Raw genomic sequence first — 17200 nt, 5'->3', positions numbered from 1 at the left:
CAGACGATGGTCTTAAACGATCTGCTGGCGTCGCAGATCGCACGCGTTCCGCTAGATCTGGCTAGATCCGCGTGCATTAGATATACTTATACATAAAGAGGAGAGATAAACGCGTTTGTCATTGGTTCCGAGAGCCCTTGGTGCTGGACGAGGTGAAGAAAAGGAAGAGACAGGAAGAAAGGGATGACTACGAAAAATTTGGAAAGGATGCTCAGGCTCGCTAACTTGTCGCGGGTCGGTTTTTTACGGTATTGAATGTGGTTTTAAGTAGATCGAGTGGAGAATAGTTGTCGAATTCTAACTATTCTGAGAATAGTTTATGAATTCTTCCTTCTCCATTTTATTTAGAATTATATAGAATTTAAGTTGCAGTTGATGAAATGGAAGATAATTCGTCCTATTTCTGTTCTAATCTAGTCTATTTTGAATTTTCTACAATCTGAATTGTAGTTGGTGAAATGCAAGATATGTAATTCCTTTTATTTTGGATACTGTAGAGTTTTACTAAAGTTAATAAGATTGAATATATTTTATTGCATCGTGAATTCTGTAGAGTTTTATTTTCATTCGTTGATGTCGATGAGATAGAGCATATTTTATTGTATTTTTGTGATGTTATAAGATGTGTCCTTTATGATTTAACGTGGATGAAACGAAAGCTACTTTATTGTGCTTTGGATTCTACAGAATCTAACTTTCATAATTTAAAATTGAGGATATTTCATCGTATATTGAATTCTGCAGGGTTCGTCTTTTATAATATATGGTAGATTATAGATTTTGATAGAATTGTAGAGATTGATAAAATGTAGAGTACTTGATCGTATTAAACTTTCCTTCATTGTCCTTGAAACAGCGACTCATTTTACGACCTTATTTCTCGACCGATTTTATGATACTTCGTCAGTTCAACGAAATAATTTCATGAAGTAGGATCTTATAAAAATTTACGACTCATCTCGATAATATAAATCGTTAGAATTCTTATTCCCAGAATACATATCTCTAATAACTGTCTTGCAGCAACATCAGCAACGTCACGTACGAAACAAAAGTTCTTAGAACGTAGGACATCAATCATTTAGTATTTTTCAAAATCAAAATCTCCCAACGATTTTCCGTCCGAACTGTTTGTTTCTATTTTTCTCTTGTTTTTATTTTTACTTCGTATCTTTATTATCGAGCGCGCTGCAATCGTGGTAATTTCTATCCACACGACACTCCAATATTTTTAAAAATATTCACATTTTCTCTTATCAACGCGATTCGATAAAAGAAGAATTATAGGTCAAAGACATCATACCAATATTTGAACAAATGGCCAAATGTTTAAAAATATCAATATCTCAAACAGCCACAGTCTTTGTTTTCGAAAAGAAAGGAATCTCGTAAATTTTCCACGTATTTATCCATAGTAAGCTTTATCTTGGAGTATCGTCGAAGCACGTTGAGGAAAGAATGCAATGCGGAAGGCCAAAGACGATCGTGTCAAGATCGCGACACATCATTTTCGAATCAGCATCGAGGAAGAAGGGGACGAAGAGAACAAAGAAGCGGAAGATGCAGCTAGAGAAACCGATAGAAGATTCTCCATTACGATTGAAGCGGATTCTGGTATAGTGGTTGCGTCGCAAGAATCACAAGCGCAAGATCTTGCAATCAACAGAGAAGAACGTTCATTTGCAAACGACCAAACAGCCAATGAAATTTTATCAGAAGAATTTGTAGAAAGAACTTGGAACGAGCAGGAAAAGAAAGCACAAAGCTTCGAATCTAAGTCGTCAAAAAATTCTGGTGACTCAAAGGGACGATCTTCAAAAGGATCAGTCGGCCAACAACAAATTTTGTTAGAGAAATTTGTCGATAGAACTTTGAACGAACAGGGAAGAGAGGTACAAGGCTTCGAGTTCAAAACTTCAAAAGATTCTCATGGATCAGATAGTGGACCTTCCCAAGAAATTGGTTCGAGAGAATCGATTAGCCAGAAGAAGAGGATCGATAAATTCGCAAATGGTGAAAATTTGTCGGATGATTCGCAAAATTGCGGGAAGATTGAAAAGACGCAAAGCGATAATTGGGAAAGTGAAACACGATTTTTGGTTGCTTCCAGCGAAGTTCCTAACGAAAATTATGAAATCTCCGCTTCCGGAAGCTCGCCACGATCGATCAGTCCGGACCAAAACTTCGGCGTTCTCTGCTCGAAGTTTAAGTATATCATCAACGAAAGTTCCTACGAGAATGTTGATTTGACAAAGAAATTGGAGCGCGGCTCGACCTCGAGTTTTCTTCCTTTCGAAACATCGAATCCTTCAGAGCTTAAACGCCATAGATCTCTTTCTTCATACGAAACCTACAAATCTTCCAATTTAAATACTTTCATGCAACGCAAGAGAAGTCTTCAAGATCCTACAGACGTAACATTACAAAATTTACGATTACTCGATCAACCAAGAGAAAGAGCACAATCGGTGACAGCTGCAGAAATCCAGGAGACTTCGCAGATTCTTACTCATCCAAATATCGAATCCATTAAAGCAGTTCCTCCGTCGGCAGTTTCTGTCTCTCCTCTTCTAATCAGACGTTATTACAAAGTCATGTCCGCGTTTTCCAATAATTCCTCCAGTCTGGAAAACACCTATCCATCCAAAATATTAGAAGATCCTCTTCAAACTCGACAAGACTCCATCAAGACTCCGAAAAATGATGTAAATTGTACAAATTCAGAAGAAGAAGGCAATCAGAGGAATACGCAAAGAAGATTGACATTGCCTGCTATAAACATAGATCTAGATTCGGGAGAAAAATCAGGAACTGCCAACTATCAAAATGTTTTATCAGGAACCAGCGTTAATCCTATTAGAAGGTCCAGCATAGCGAATGCTGCGATTTGTTCGAGTTTAGCTCCCAGCTTGGCCAGCGCTTATCCAGGTGTTCCAAACTGTTTATTGCCCACATCGAATGGAAACGAACTGTCGAACATTTCGTCTATCAGCGAGCAGATACCAGAAAGAAGCGGAGTAACCGGGTTGAAGATGAAGTTACCATTCCTTCGACTTCATATACCTGCGTCGCAACCAATTTCAGGCGAGGAAGAAGGCGAAGAGGAGGATCCGAACCATCATTCGCATCATCATCATCATCACCATCATCATCACCACGTGTTCCCGTATTTTCATGTACCCACATTCACGTTCACCGCGCCAGCCACCGATGGTGAACCTGGCCGGAAGTTCAACTTTGGAATTCGCAGACACTCGCAAACGGTTAGTCGCTGTCTTAGATTGCCGTTTTACTCTGGTTTTCTTTTCGAGTGTTTTTACTAGGCAAGAGGAACCGCTTCCATTAATAAGAAGCTGTGTGATCGTAGACTTTTCCAAGATTAGATCAGCTGGTTTTACTTTTTAAGTGTTTTTATCAAGCAAGAGGAACCGCTTTCATTAATAAGAAGCTGTTTCAGCACTTTCTTGACGTTTTAACATTTACGCTTACTACTGTGTATGACATTAATCCACCTTATTTGAAAATCTAGTTTGTTTAGAAGGAGAAAAGGTTTTTAACGATTTTAAAGCAATGACACAAATGGAAATACGACACGGACGTTTGAAAAGGAGATGCCAGGATGGATTCGTCGTTAAGTAATGTTTGAAAGAGGGATTACAATAGTCACAAGTTTTCTCAGGATCGTCTTATTGTTTTAACATTTACGCTTATTACTGCGTGTGAGTTTAATCTAATTTTGGCGTCTAATTTTATTTTGAAAAAGTTTTTTAATGATTTTGAAGTAATGATGGGAATAGAAATGCTTTAAGGGCAGATACTAGGATGAATAATTCGTTGTTGAACCCATGTCTGAAAGAGGGTTTACAGTGATCGTATTTGTTGTGTCTCTGTTATCTGTGTATATCCTTATAGAATTATATGTTCTACGTCTTTTACGGTGAATGAAGATATCAAGGACAGATACTTGGATATTTTTTTATAAATATTTAATGTAAAAGATTTAACGGAATATCGTGCTTGATCGAGTCAATCGTCTCTTTTAATACTTTGGATTTAGATGTTTCTTATATTTCTTTTATTGACAATTATTCTGTTTTTCTTTTTTGACACTTCTTTTTAATTAAATTCAGAAGAAATATTTAATTGTTGGCTACAGATTATCTGAAGCATTCGTTGAAATAAAATAATTGAACAGGAATAAAATATTCCAGTGGCACTGATGCTCATGTTAGATCGTGAAATTTCAAGGAAGGATACTTTAACAATGTCACGGTCAATGGTCATTAATCATCGTTCCTGGTAATAGTGTTTGGTATCTTTGAATGGCTTGTAATCTCGTTAATTCTATTACTCGTCGCTGTATCGCTCATTTCAAACTTTTGGCACAATAATGAACATAAATTCCTTGTAATGTCTTTGATGAAGTGATAATTAATGACTATCGCGTGATTCCAGTTTGTATTTTATTTTATCGAAACTTTTCAAACGTTCTCGTTACATTTAACCAGTTCAACAGCATTTGTTTGAAAATTTTGCGATTTATGCTTGCCACAAGCTTCACTATGTATGTCATAGAAATTAAGAATTTAAAGAAAGATTACAATTTTGAAATCTTCGCATGTACTTAAGAAATTCTTTGGTTAAAAATTTCATCGAAGTAAAGAACATTTACTATTCATATTTGTAGGATTAATTTTAGATTAATTATAAAATTAATAGGTGATTCAATATAAGCACAAGTGGAGAAGTAATTCCACACTTTTGTACTGTATATATTTACAAGATTTCGTTGAATGTATTATCCTTGCTTGTTTAATTTATTATAGCCAATTCAGATAAAACGCAAGGTCTAAACTACTATAAAGATTTAGATAGCAACTACGATAGAATTTTATTTATTGCAGCGAAATTTTAGTTAGTACTCGATTAACTGAATTTCTGCTAGTTAAATTTATTTATCCGAACGTAAAATCCTATTATGTGAACGAAAAATAATATTTGTCCTCCGATAAATTCACATAAATGGAATTCTACTGTATTGTAAAACTAATATATTAACCAGGATCTCAAACTTCTCAAGCTTTTGGACAGTAAAAGAGTAAATATTTCGGAAGTAACGTTTCTTTAATTTTAATTTTTTTTGTTTTTTAACGATGCGAATAGATATTTGATTGAATAGCACGCAAGTTATAAAACGTAAGTTGTATAATAGAATTTCGTTGAACTCGGTTAAAATTGATCTCGCCGATACGTATTCATAACGATATCGCATTCGTCCGTGAGTAAACGGAATTAACATTGAGAACATGATGTAAAACACGAGTCACGGTGTTTTATCAGGGTAGATGGATCCAATACTGGTCTACGTTCCAACGATTAAGGTGATTCGCATGGATTGATCAAACTTATGTGTGAATGGAAATGTATATGTACGTATCTTACCAAAGCCGCATTAACAGCTTATTATTTTTACTATCTTAAAAAAGTTAAAAAATTTTCTAAGGTCCCGGCTTTTAAAGTGTTGTTATATAAATTTTCTTTTCACCACCATTTCACGATTATTAACATTCGACTGTTGCGAAAAAATAATTACTTCGAGTCTATTTTCGATCAGAAAGCAAATCATCGCTGATAATATTATTAATCGTATCAAGGCTTGAAGTGTTAATTCGTTTTCATGGCGTATTAATAGCGCGATTAACAGCCTTGCAAACAAGCTCCAGGTTTGATGTATGTATCTACTATGTTTTTCGCACGCAGAAGATGCTAATTTTCTGCAAAAATACAATTTGTGCGCTTCGAGTTTTGAAAACGTTATTGCTAGATAAATATTTAACATAAAATATATAAATAAACCTAAATGAATAGGTATATGTATCAGGATATTTTTAAGATATTTTTGTTGAAATTTTATTTCTATCCCGGAGCAAAGATTTGAGATTTTACATGACTGTCGTTTAATATTAGGTTGTCCGACAAGTTTCTTTCATTTATAAGATGATAATAGATGAACAGCAATTTCTGTTTTATATTATTTTATTGAATTAGGTATGATCCATTTCGTTATATTTCTATTATTATATTTGTGCATAATTCAATAAACTAATATGAAACAAAAAACATTGTACATCTATTATTTCCTTATAAAACGAAAGAAACTTTTCGGACAACCTAATACTATTGTGCAACGACGTTCGTAGTTCCATTTGTATCTTATCCTTTCTACTTGCGTTTCAATTTCTACCAGTTCTGATTCATTCGTTATCGCTGACCCATATTCTATTGTGCTCCTCTGAAATATGTACAAGCTCTACGTATACCTGCCGCGCCCATGAATCGTGAAAATTATTTACAACCGCATGTTTTCTCCAATCGGATAACGGAAACATTTTCCACGATTCCTGCTCTAAATAAAAATAGCCCTAATTGGCCTAAAAACTTCTCAATTTGTGTGATTTTCTTTCTTGGCATAGAAAGACTGAAAAATTAGGAAGTTTGAATATACATGTTATATAATTTAGTATACAAATATACTAAAGCTATTTATGTTAAAAATACTAAATTATAATATCTAAAATAATAAATTATAATATCTAAAATACTAAATTGTATTATTTCTACTTGGGGCTTCAAAGAGATGTTCCCGGTAAATCTCCACTCTGGTAATTGATTTGGTCGAACCATTACTTCTATTTACTTCTTAAAAAACCACGTTAACTGTGTCGTGTAAACTATTATGTATTTAGCATTTGATCTCGTGTCAAGTGTTAATTGTTCCGTATATTGCGCAGTTTAAGGCAAATTAGTACAATTACGAAATTCGTAAAACACGGTATATTTTTGTGACAACAGTTTGGATCAGAATATTTAACATTGATTTATTGAAAATTAATTTAAATATTTTAAACTTGAGATTTTTGTGAGCATCTATAAATCAACATTATTGAGGATTGAGGATTAATATTAAATTTAAGGAATAGAGTAGATATAACATTTAAATATCAAATATTTAATTTTCTATATTTTTAGAAGAAGTAGAAAGGCAGTAAATATATTATATATTAAATTTAAATATCACACGCAAGTTATCCAAGTATCGATTTCTGCCGACTGTTTCCTCATTTACTACTTATGCAGCAATTAATTCGCTATGCTCTGAGCTTTCTATTGGCGAATAAAAACGTGACAGTTCAGTCTCAAATAATCGTTTGCTCATTTTTAACGAGTTGATATTTTTTTCACAGACCTTGCATCGGACTGACTCGATGGTATCACTCTGCTACCGATCTCTCGCCAGCTATATCACAGACGATAATCTCGCTGGTCTTCAAAGCTTCCTCGAAAACAAACGAGTACTGATCGATGACCGAGACGAGGTAACATTAAAATAACTACTTCCATTTGAATTAAAATATGTTTTAATTCCATCAGCTTTTATTTCGTGGAGAAATGTACCCCCCTCTGTCGGAAATATTATATTTAAAATATTTATAAATTAAAGATATCTCCTTTGAAATTGTCATTCTTTATAAATATACAATTCCATTTTAAAAAATGATTGAAATTTGAAGGAAAAATCGTCGGGAGGAAAATTTGTCTTACGTTATTTTATCCATGTGTCTAGACAGTTTAACTCTGTCTTAAATTATTTTTCCACGAATTTATGAAAATTGAAGAAAACACAAATGATCTTGAAACCTCAAGGAAAATTTCTTTTGTGTTGTTTTATGCGCGTGTTTGTATAGTTCGACTCTGTTCTGAATTTGTTTTTCCATATTTCTGTGAAGATTAAGATCTCGTTAAAAGTAATCTTGGTCGAAACTTTCTTAATACCATGCTTTTCATCCCTTTGAATGATTTAACTCTTCCTTTAATTATGCTAATTTTGAAAGATTTTTAATAATTTTTTAATAGATTTGGCTTTGTCTATAATCAGATACTAAATAGTTGATTTCGTTGTTCTTACAATAGAATGGTAGTACAGCCCTCATCCTTGCAGCAACTAAGGGAAAGATACACTTTGTACGAGAGCTTATCAATCATGGAGCAGATGTTAATGCAGAGGACGCAGTTAGTATTATGTGTTATATGATCTGTTGAATTTTATATATGTCTTTTTCCTGCCTATTGTATAAACAATTTAATTTTTTCAGGATAATTGGACGGCGTTATTGTGTGCGGCCAAGGAAGGGCACACAGATGTGTGCCTTGAATTACTCGAACATGGCGCCGATTTGGAACACAGAGACATGGTAAGGTCTCTAATTCTTTAATATATTTTTATTAGTTATAAAGTGAGAGCAATTTCTCAATATCTAGCGAGCTAAAGATAGCGAACAAAGCTTATTTAAAATTTTTAGAAATTAAAATATTTATTTTACATTTTTAGAAACTAAATGTTTCTTTTAGATCTTTGAAAGATAAAACAGATTTATTCTAAATGAGTCGTTTAATGTAAAAGTGGTGTAAGTCAATCCTTTGTCTATTTGGTTGAATAGCATATCTCGAAAGCAAAACCTCTATTCTGTTTTGTGCAGAAGTTGTGTAAATCTTCATTAGTTTCTCGATGAATAGCAGAATAAGTGAATTTTTTTGTCCTTATCCGGTAATCAATTTTTGGCTTACACCACTTTAGCATTAAACAACTCAAACTTTTGTAAATTGAAAAATTTTTTTGTTTTTAAGATTGAAGATATTCCTTTCTAAGTACTTTAAGTACACGGATCCCTTTCTTATTCGTCTATTCATTTCCTACACTCTATTTTATTTTCACACTTTACAACATTTTTCTGCCATTAATTATATTTATATATTCTAATTTCATGTTTTAAAGTTTCTCTAAAGTTTCATTTCGTTACGAATGAAATATTTAATAATCATAAAGAAATCGGACAAATAGTAAGAAGAGGGAATAATCTATTTTTAGGGAGGGTGGACTGCACTTATGTGGGCGACGTATAAAGGTAGGTCGCCGACGGTGATGATGCTACTAGGACGAGAAGCTGACGTCAATGCACATGGAAATTTTCACATATCTTCGTTGTTATGGGCTGCAGGCAGGGGTTACCCCGATATAGTTAAGGATCTTATTGCTCATGGTGCTAAAGTCAATGTCGGTGACAAGGTAATCTATATTTACCATCTTTTAAGTTCACGTACGATATATTAACTAGAGACAGAAAAATCCATACTGCGACTTACATTGTCGGAGAAGCCTGTGTTAATGCATTTTTTTCAATTTTTAGTATGGTACTACAGCGTTGGTGTGGGCGTCGCGTAAAGGCCATGTAGAAATTGTAGATACTCTTCTAAAAGCTGGTGCTAACGTCGATACTGCTGGCATGGTAAGACTTTAGTTTTATATAAATGATAATTAGACTACAGATTTTTATGCACTTGCAAAGAAAAGATGACAGATCAGTTATATAAACTTGTGGTTGTTTTACATCTCTAAAGTAATCTCTCCGTGTCTTTCTCTCTCCCCCTCTCTCAATGAAATTTTCAGATAATTAATAAAACTTTGTACTGCAGTACTCGTGGACAGCTCTTCTAGTGGCCACTCTTGGAAATCACTTGGAGGTGGTACTACTTCTTTTAGAACACAAACCAAACGTGAACGCGTTAGATAAAGATGGTTGCACAGCTCTGGCAATAGCTTGCCGAGAGGGGCATCACGAAATAGCAAATGCTCTTTTGAATGCTGGTGCTTATGTGAACATTCAAGATAGGGCTGGTGATACAAATTTAATTCATGCTGTGAAAGGCGGTCATAGAGGAGTGGTTGAATCTCTTTTAAAAAAGTATGCTGATGTCGACATTGCCGGCAAGGTACAAATATCAATCATATATTACTTTATGTATTTAATTTTTACACAAATAAAATTACTTACCTTTAAGTGTAAAATACTTTTCGTTTATCTTTGTGTCCAAAATGACTCCATTATTTTTGGCGATGTATTTTAATCAGTATCTCAGGACAACCATTCAAATTTTATAAATATTTTAGGATAAGAAAACTGCAACCTACATAGCAGTCGAAAAAGGCAATATTTCAATATTGAAGCTGTTATTAAATGCAAACCCAGATTTGGAAATTGCGACAAAAGATGGTGATACTCCATTATTACGGGCAGTTCGATCGCGAAACGCTGAAATCGTGCAGATATTGCTAGACAAAAAAGCTAAAGTATCAGCCACCGATAAAAAAGGTGATACTGTACTACATATAGCTATGCGAGCTAGATCGAAAGCCATCGTTGAGATACTATTGAGAAATCCAAAAAATAGTCAACTACTGTACCGTCCAAATAGACAAGGAGAAACTCCTTATAATATCGACATCAATCATCCAAAGACCATTCTTGGACAAATATTTGGTGCACGTAAGTCATTAATCAATAACATTAAATAAAGCCAATAGTACATAATATAGTTGCTCTTTTTTTTCTTTCTTTCTTCCTTTTTTCTTTTTGTTTTTTTTCTATCAACTGAATATAACTGAATGTTCATTTTAGGGCGTCTTAATACCAATGAAGATAATGAAAATATGCTTGGTTACGACTTGTACAGTAGTGCGTTAGCGGATATCCTCAGTGAACCATCTCTTTCAACGCCTATAACTGTTGGCCTTTACGCGAAGTGGGGTTCAGGAAAATCATTTTTGTTAAATAAATTAAGAGGTAATATTTGCAATGGTTTACAAATGCAACAACTAAATTAAAAGTTGCATAAAATACTCATATACTGGTAATAATTTTTTCAGAGGAAATGAAAAATTTTGCTCGTCAATGGATGGACCCAGTATTCCAATTTTCTGTCTTATTATTCGTAGTAGTAACTCATGTATCTTTGTTAGTGGGTATCACAATAGGTCTTGCCCTCCAATCATGGATTGTTGGGCTTGCGTGTGGTATAAGTCTTATTTTTTTTACGTACACTTTTTTGATACTTATCTGGTATGCTAACAAAAGGTAAGATTGCAAGATTGAAAGTATATACTTTATGTATTTTCATAATATTTAATTATGAAATATTTAAATCGTAGATATGATTGGTATTGGCCATACAATTTCACGGTAGCTCTGACTACAAAATTAAATTCATTGAAACTGCTTTTACAAGTAATTTTTTGTCATCCTCCTGGTGGTCGAGTTCATGATGATATCACTGTTCAACCCATAAAGTTCTATTTTACTGACCAGACCCGAGTCGGCACAACTGCTGCCGGAGAGAACGCAGTAGTACAAATGGTAGGATCGCTTTATGATTCCATTGAGAATGAGTTTGGTTCCTTATCCACGCGACTCTACAGAGCATTCAGACCAAAACCAGATAAATCAACGACAACATGGAAATGGAGACATCTTTGTTGTTTACCATATATAGTTATATTTGAATTCTGCTTTTGCAGTTTACTCGTTGGTATTTCCGTACTTACGGTCTATCTCATCGATATTTCTAGCAGCGAGTTAGTATACAATTTCTCAGAAAAACTATAAAATCAAAATTGTTATAATTAATTATTTCTTTCGATTTTTAATATCACAGGCCAACAATAGAAAGAGTTACATCACACATCATTATGATAACCGTTGCCTTAATACTAGCTGTTAGCGTAATAGCAAACTTATATACATGGAGTCGAACGTTGCAAGCACTTGTTTTCTCTCAAAGACGGCACCTACAGCGCAGCATTTCTAAGTTAGAGACTTTAAAAAGCGAAGGTTTTATACAGACGCTAAGAAGCGAAGTCAGTTTAATGACCGAGATGGTATATTACATATTAATTGAATAATTGAATAATGTATTTTCATTAAACTGTTCTTTATACTTAACAAAATTTTTGTAAAAAATAAAACAGGTTAAATGCCTAGATAGTTTTATGGCACAACAAAGCAGATTAGTAATAATTGTGGATGGTCTGGATAGTTGTGAACAAGATAAAGTGTTGTTAGTTTTAGATGCTATACAAGCATTATTCAGTGATAACGGTTATCCATTTGTTGTTATATTAGCGATCGATCCACATATTATTGCCAAGGTATCTCAAAATGTTTCATTATCTTTTCATGGAACGTGATATGTGTAGTTTTTTACACGATATAAAATTTTGTTTCTTACATTCAGGCAGTGGAAGTCAATAGTAGAAGATTATTCACAGAGTCTAATATCGGAGGACACGATTACTTACGTAATATGGTGCATCTTCCATTTTATTTGCAAAACAGTGGTTTGCGAAAGGTAAAAGTAGCTCAACAAACTGCCCAACACAGTAGAAAAACTACGTGGACCGAAGCTGAGGAAAGTGTAAATTACACCGCGACTAGTACAATGCATCACTCTGTTTCTAACAGAAGACTTAGCACGGAATCTGCTATAATGAACAGCAATGAAAAGTTGAAACCGCAAAGCAGAAAAGGCAGTAGAAAATTACGATTAAGCGAGTCAATCGCAAGTAGCATCGGTAGCAATTTAAATCGATTGGGCGGTGCACAAGATCTCAATAAAATGCTTCTCACTGACGATTACTTTAGTGATGTGAATCCTCGTAGTATGAGAAGATTAATGAATGTTGTTTATGTCACTGGTAATAAAAACAACTAATCTCTGAGGGACTCATTTCTATGTGTCCTAGTTTTTCTAATATATTATATGCCTCTTTTTAGGAAGATTATTAAAAGCATTCCAAATTGATTTCAACTGGTATCATTTAGCTAGTTGGATCAATATTACTGAACAATGGCCATTTAGGACGTCTTGGTTGATTCTTCATTACGATATGTATGAAGATAGTTTAGATGATTCCATGTCGTTGAAAAGTCTTTATGATAAGTATGTCTTTTCCGAATAAATGCTTTGTAACATTTTAATAGCCGGTTTGTATTTAATGCTTCTTTTCAAATCATTAGGATACGACCCCAAATCCCAGTACTTAAAGAAGTTCAACCTCTGTTAGAAATGGATAGAGATGAACGGAAACTAGATATTTTCCTGACGTTTCATCGTTCGAGTTTACTTGTTAGCGATATGAAAATATTTTTACCATTCACAATAAATCTCGATCCTTATATTAAGAAAAAAATAAAAGAGGAGCAACAGAGTATGGAAGAAGAATCAGGACTACTTGGTCCATATAAACAGTATAGTCCTTGGACTTTACCTAGTAATACACATGAATCATGGAGTGTAAATAAAAGTGGTTTATCAAATCGAACAATGAAACTTGTTAAAACACCAAGTCTACAAGGACATGTACCGGTACCATCAACATCGTGGGTACAACCGTGTATGCAGCCAACATTCGATTGGCAGACTCCATCGTGGCAAGTACTTCCCATGGAACCAGCGGTTAAACCACTCTCTGCAACTACAACATTACCGGTATATATACATATAACATGATATTATAATGATACTATGACTATTATTATTACAATATTGTTATATAATTTTCTTTTTCTTAGTCCGAGATTTTGGAGATAAGACTATCATCTTTAACAGTAAATGGAATTTGCGACCTTATTGATAGGATCGACAGTATAAGTCCTAATCAAGCACCACAGTACAAACAAGTTATTAAAGAGAATAACATTAATGGTAGAGTTTTATTGCATTGTGATTTACAGGAGTTGAAAAAGGTAAGCTTTACTTCCATGATTTTAACTGACAGGTATTATGCAGTCAATAATAATTCTTTATTTGTAGGTTCTTAAAATGGCTTTTGGAGATTGGGAATTGTTTCGTATGGTGATTGTGTCGCTTAGAGAATTGGAAGTTTCATCATTTAGCACACAAGAAGAAGGTTCACGAAGTGTTCGATTCACCGTAGGATCGGAACAAATTCAACGAAAAGGAGGAGGTACGTATACCGATTATTTATATAAATAGTAATATATTATAAAAGTATAAAATATCAAATATATATAAAAATTGTCTCTTATTATTTAAGATCATGCTTTACAAAATACTTCGATACGTGTGCCAACACATGTAGAAAAAGACAAGGGAACATCGAGAACCGATGGTCCTAGGCGAGATCAAACTAAACAATCTATTATGGAAAAACAAGTAAGCTTCTTTACTTTATATGAATAAAATCATAGAAGTATGCTTATTCTAACAATTAATTAATCAATTAATTAAGTATTGTTCTCATTACAATCGTGCTCGGTTTTAGTTCCAGGTAAGCGAAATCGTATTTAACATTTCATATTAATTCCTTTATAAAACACATGAATAACTATTATAAGTTTAATACTAAAACATCAAATAGCGAAACAAGTAATTAAATTTTTCAGGTAACTTTAGAAGAACAGATGATATGTGGTGCATTACAAACTTTAAATGAAGAAGCGTGTGAAGATGTATTAGATGTACCATCTTCTGCAGTGGTACCATCAGACTCACTTGCAGGTGAGCCCTCTCCCCTACCACTTTCACTGCCTCTGGTTATAGTTCAAGAACCACCGCAACCAGACCAAAAGTGTGACACCGTACTAGAATACAGTACAAATTTTTAATGAATTTAAATCAAATATAGCTGTGTAACTCGATCATGTATCATGTGTGTACAGCATCGATATGACCTCATTGCATTCGAAGATGGTTATACAAAACTTATCATCCGCAATGTTTCAGTTCCGCCGGAAAATTTGGTCAATATAACTGTTGTTTAAATGTTTCTTACCACCCATATTCATGCGTAGATGAAATCGTAGCAGTATTATGAACAGATAGGTGTACCTACATACAACGGACAGTCAATAAAAATCTAATTTATTTATATACATATATATTTTAAGTATAATATATATGATAGAAATTAAAAGAATTATTATCACCTTCATCCTACTATTGACTCTACATGTGTCAAATTTTTGAAAATGTGCCAACGCGTTACGAGAGACTGGGTTACTATAATTAAATAATATAAAATGAATGTCTGTGTTAAAAAAAGAAAAACGTCATTCATTGTAATATATTATTATTATTACGGTAGTGATTTGGATGTATGTGTTATCATAGATATAGTGAAAATATCATTTTCGTATATTAGTTTAAGTACATTAATGGTATAGCTTGCGAAAAAGAAAACTGTGTCATTTTGTATTCCTAAAATTCTGGAAAATACTCTAGGTATTCCTGTCGCAAATAATATAATGCTAATGCTTAATAGTCATACATTCAGAAATACTGTATTTTTCCATAATGAACACATTTGTGAAACAGGCTGTGATAATTAGTTGTTACTGTCATTGAATGTTATACGAATATACTTCTTTTTGGGATGTTTATGCTGATAGATCTTGTATATTTAGAAAGATAAGCTTCTACAAGAAAACATTTTATATACCAAAGTAAAGACTATCATTATATTTTCTTCTTTATTGGTGTGTTCTTTGGTACTGTATGTACAAGTATCCTAACTGAATTGTTGGATAATTATATTATAAATGCGAATGGCAATAAAACTCTGTTGGAAACTTGAAGTGATATTATCTTTCTTAGACTAGATCTATAAGCTTATCGAGTGCTTTAATTTTATATCGTTATTCAAAATCACAACAATATTACGAACAATTAAATCATCTCATCAAAAAAAAAAAATTAATTTAATAACTAATCGTGTTTCATTTAGGAATCCTCTTCTATAATGCTTAATGTTTTATCATTCGCCGCTTAACGGATGAGCTTTCAACTTACATTTAATGCATCTCGTGCGACCAAAAAGGAAAAACTGGATAATATGAAGATTTGTTTTAGGATCCATTTCGATGGCCTCTCAAGATACAGATTACGTGATTCTTCAATCTAATCCACTTCTACACTGGGTACCAGTCAACGATGAACCAGAGACGTCAGACGACAGCTCGTTCGAGTCGACAGTACATCTTCAACGTACGAACTCTCAACGTAGTATTACATCTCAACTTAGCACCAGATCGGCTTGTTCGTTCGGACGTAAAGAGCTAAGAAAGAGTGGAGGCAATTCTATCAGTAGTAGACCAGCGTCGCTTTTTGTGTCTCCTCCGCCTTCTCCCAGACCCGCCTTCAGATCCAAATCAACAGATGAAAACTATGTAGCTAATAATATACCCATGAAATCGGCTATCTCTACACCTGTGAAGAAACGATGTTCAACTTCGACCTTAAATGATGAGTTAATTTTATCGGTCCCTGTTCCAAACTCCAGCTTGGAAAAGTTAAGCAAACTGAAAGACCGTCTTATGGGGACGTTACCTGTCTCGCCTGCTCCAGGAGAGAGCGAGGATGAGTCCACGCCGTTAGTTTCCGAATTATCTACTCCAACTCACTCGCAATCTGATAGCGTGTTTAAACACGACTGCAGCGAGGAGAACAGTAGCTCGATTTCCTCGAATAAAAGTTTACCACGTGATGGAGAACGATCCATCGATGTTGTTGATTATTCCGACACTGTTAGTTTAATGGTACGAGAAACTTCGCAAGTGCGGTTCCTATCGCGTCAAGACGCCGAGGAATGGGACAATCCCGAAACACCTGTTTGATGTCATCTACTACACAGTTGTTAGCCAGTCTCCTTAATATGCAATAACGCATGATAAAAAAACTTTAAATGAAATGGTACTTAAATCGGGGCTTGTGATATATATTTTCAAAGAGAGAGATAGTCAGAACAGCAAATTGAAAACACTTTGTACATAGTAAATAGAAGATATCGAACTTTTTAGATAAAGCGTTCGAAGCTGTTCATGCATCAGAGCGATAATATTAGACAAAGAGAGAATGCCTTTTATGCAATATATGTACAGTATGTTTGAGTTCATTGTTGCAGAAGATACATCTGATAATCGCACTCTAACATTCCTTGATACTAATTTTAATGCATTTAACGAGACGCCAGCGTATCAGCTGTTTCTTTTCAAAGAAGTGAAACAGAAAACATTTCTTTTATCATATTGTAAACATATGCTGAATGATTAATTCAAGTCAATTCATGAAAGCAGTAATGAAACTCGACAAATTATATGTACAAAAAAATAAATTATATTTAATAAATCCTAATTCTCATACCGGATGGTATTGATTTTAAATATTAGTATTAAATATCAAATATATTATAACAAATAAATAAATATTACTAATTTATACGACAGTGGATGTCATAAAATCAACAAGATATTTCATGATAGCAAATATCTGTGTTTTCACATTGCTTTCA

At 33.8% G+C, this 17200-nt stretch overlaps 1 protein-coding gene and 1 long non-coding RNA gene across 11 annotated transcripts in view; one reads left to right on the top strand and one right to left on the bottom strand.

Annotated features, from left to right (window-relative positions):
- Arms (Ankyrin repeat-rich membrane spanning) overlaps window positions 1-16840 on the top strand; it is a 44169-nt gene extending 27329 nt beyond the window's left edge. For 5 of the 10 annotated variants that reach the window (XM_069127671.1, XM_069127667.1, XM_069127673.1 and 2 more), the window contains 20 exons: window positions 7245-7376; window positions 7972-8070; window positions 8154-8252; window positions 8927-9124; window positions 9246-9344; window positions 9532-9828; window positions 10007-10382; window positions 10515-10679; window positions 10763-10970; window positions 11045-11467; window positions 11548-11770; window positions 11861-12040; window positions 12127-12586; window positions 12666-12831; window positions 12909-13380; window positions 13464-13637; window positions 13705-13858; window positions 13949-14067; window positions 14298-14412; window positions 15763-16840. In XM_069127671.1, the coding sequence (XP_068983772.1) occupies window positions 7266-7376; window positions 7972-8070; window positions 8154-8252; window positions 8927-9124; window positions 9246-9344; window positions 9532-9828; window positions 10007-10382; window positions 10515-10679; window positions 10763-10970; window positions 11045-11467; window positions 11548-11770; window positions 11861-12040; window positions 12127-12586; window positions 12666-12831; window positions 12909-13380; window positions 13464-13637; window positions 13705-13858; window positions 13949-14067; window positions 14298-14412; window positions 15763-16526 (4902 nt within the window). In that variant the 5' untranslated portion in view covers window positions 7245-7265 and the 3' untranslated portion in view covers window positions 16527-16840. Of the gene's footprint in view, window positions 1-100; window positions 249-1415; window positions 3264-5165; window positions 5382-7244; window positions 7377-7971; window positions 8071-8153; window positions 8253-8926; window positions 9125-9245; window positions 9345-9531; window positions 9829-10006; window positions 10383-10514; window positions 10680-10762; window positions 10971-11044; window positions 11468-11547; window positions 11771-11860; window positions 12041-12126; window positions 12587-12665; window positions 12832-12908; window positions 13381-13463; window positions 13638-13704; window positions 13859-13948; window positions 14068-14143; window positions 14183-14297; window positions 14435-15762 lie in introns of those variants that run through there. The other 5 variants (XM_069127668.1, XM_069127672.1, XM_069127663.1 and 2 more) reach the window with 5 other exon arrangements.
- LOC138187173 (uncharacterized) lies at window positions 13108-16330 on the bottom strand. Its single transcript, XR_011175116.1, has 3 exons — window positions 16240-16330; window positions 15703-16147; window positions 13108-14913 (listed from the first exon to the last, which is right to left on the bottom strand). It is a non-coding gene; the product is annotated as an uncharacterized LOC138187173 (long non-coding RNA).
- Window positions 16841-17200: the final 360 nt, after the last annotated feature.

This window comes from Bombus flavifrons, chromosome 14, assembly GCF_040668555.2.
Source record: "Bombus flavifrons isolate JBK064 chromosome 14, iyBomFlav1_principal, whole genome shotgun sequence".
Lineage (NCBI taxonomy): Eukaryota > Metazoa > Arthropoda > Insecta > Hymenoptera > Apidae > Bombus > Bombus flavifrons.
This window is presented reverse-complemented; position numbering and strand designations above follow the sequence as displayed.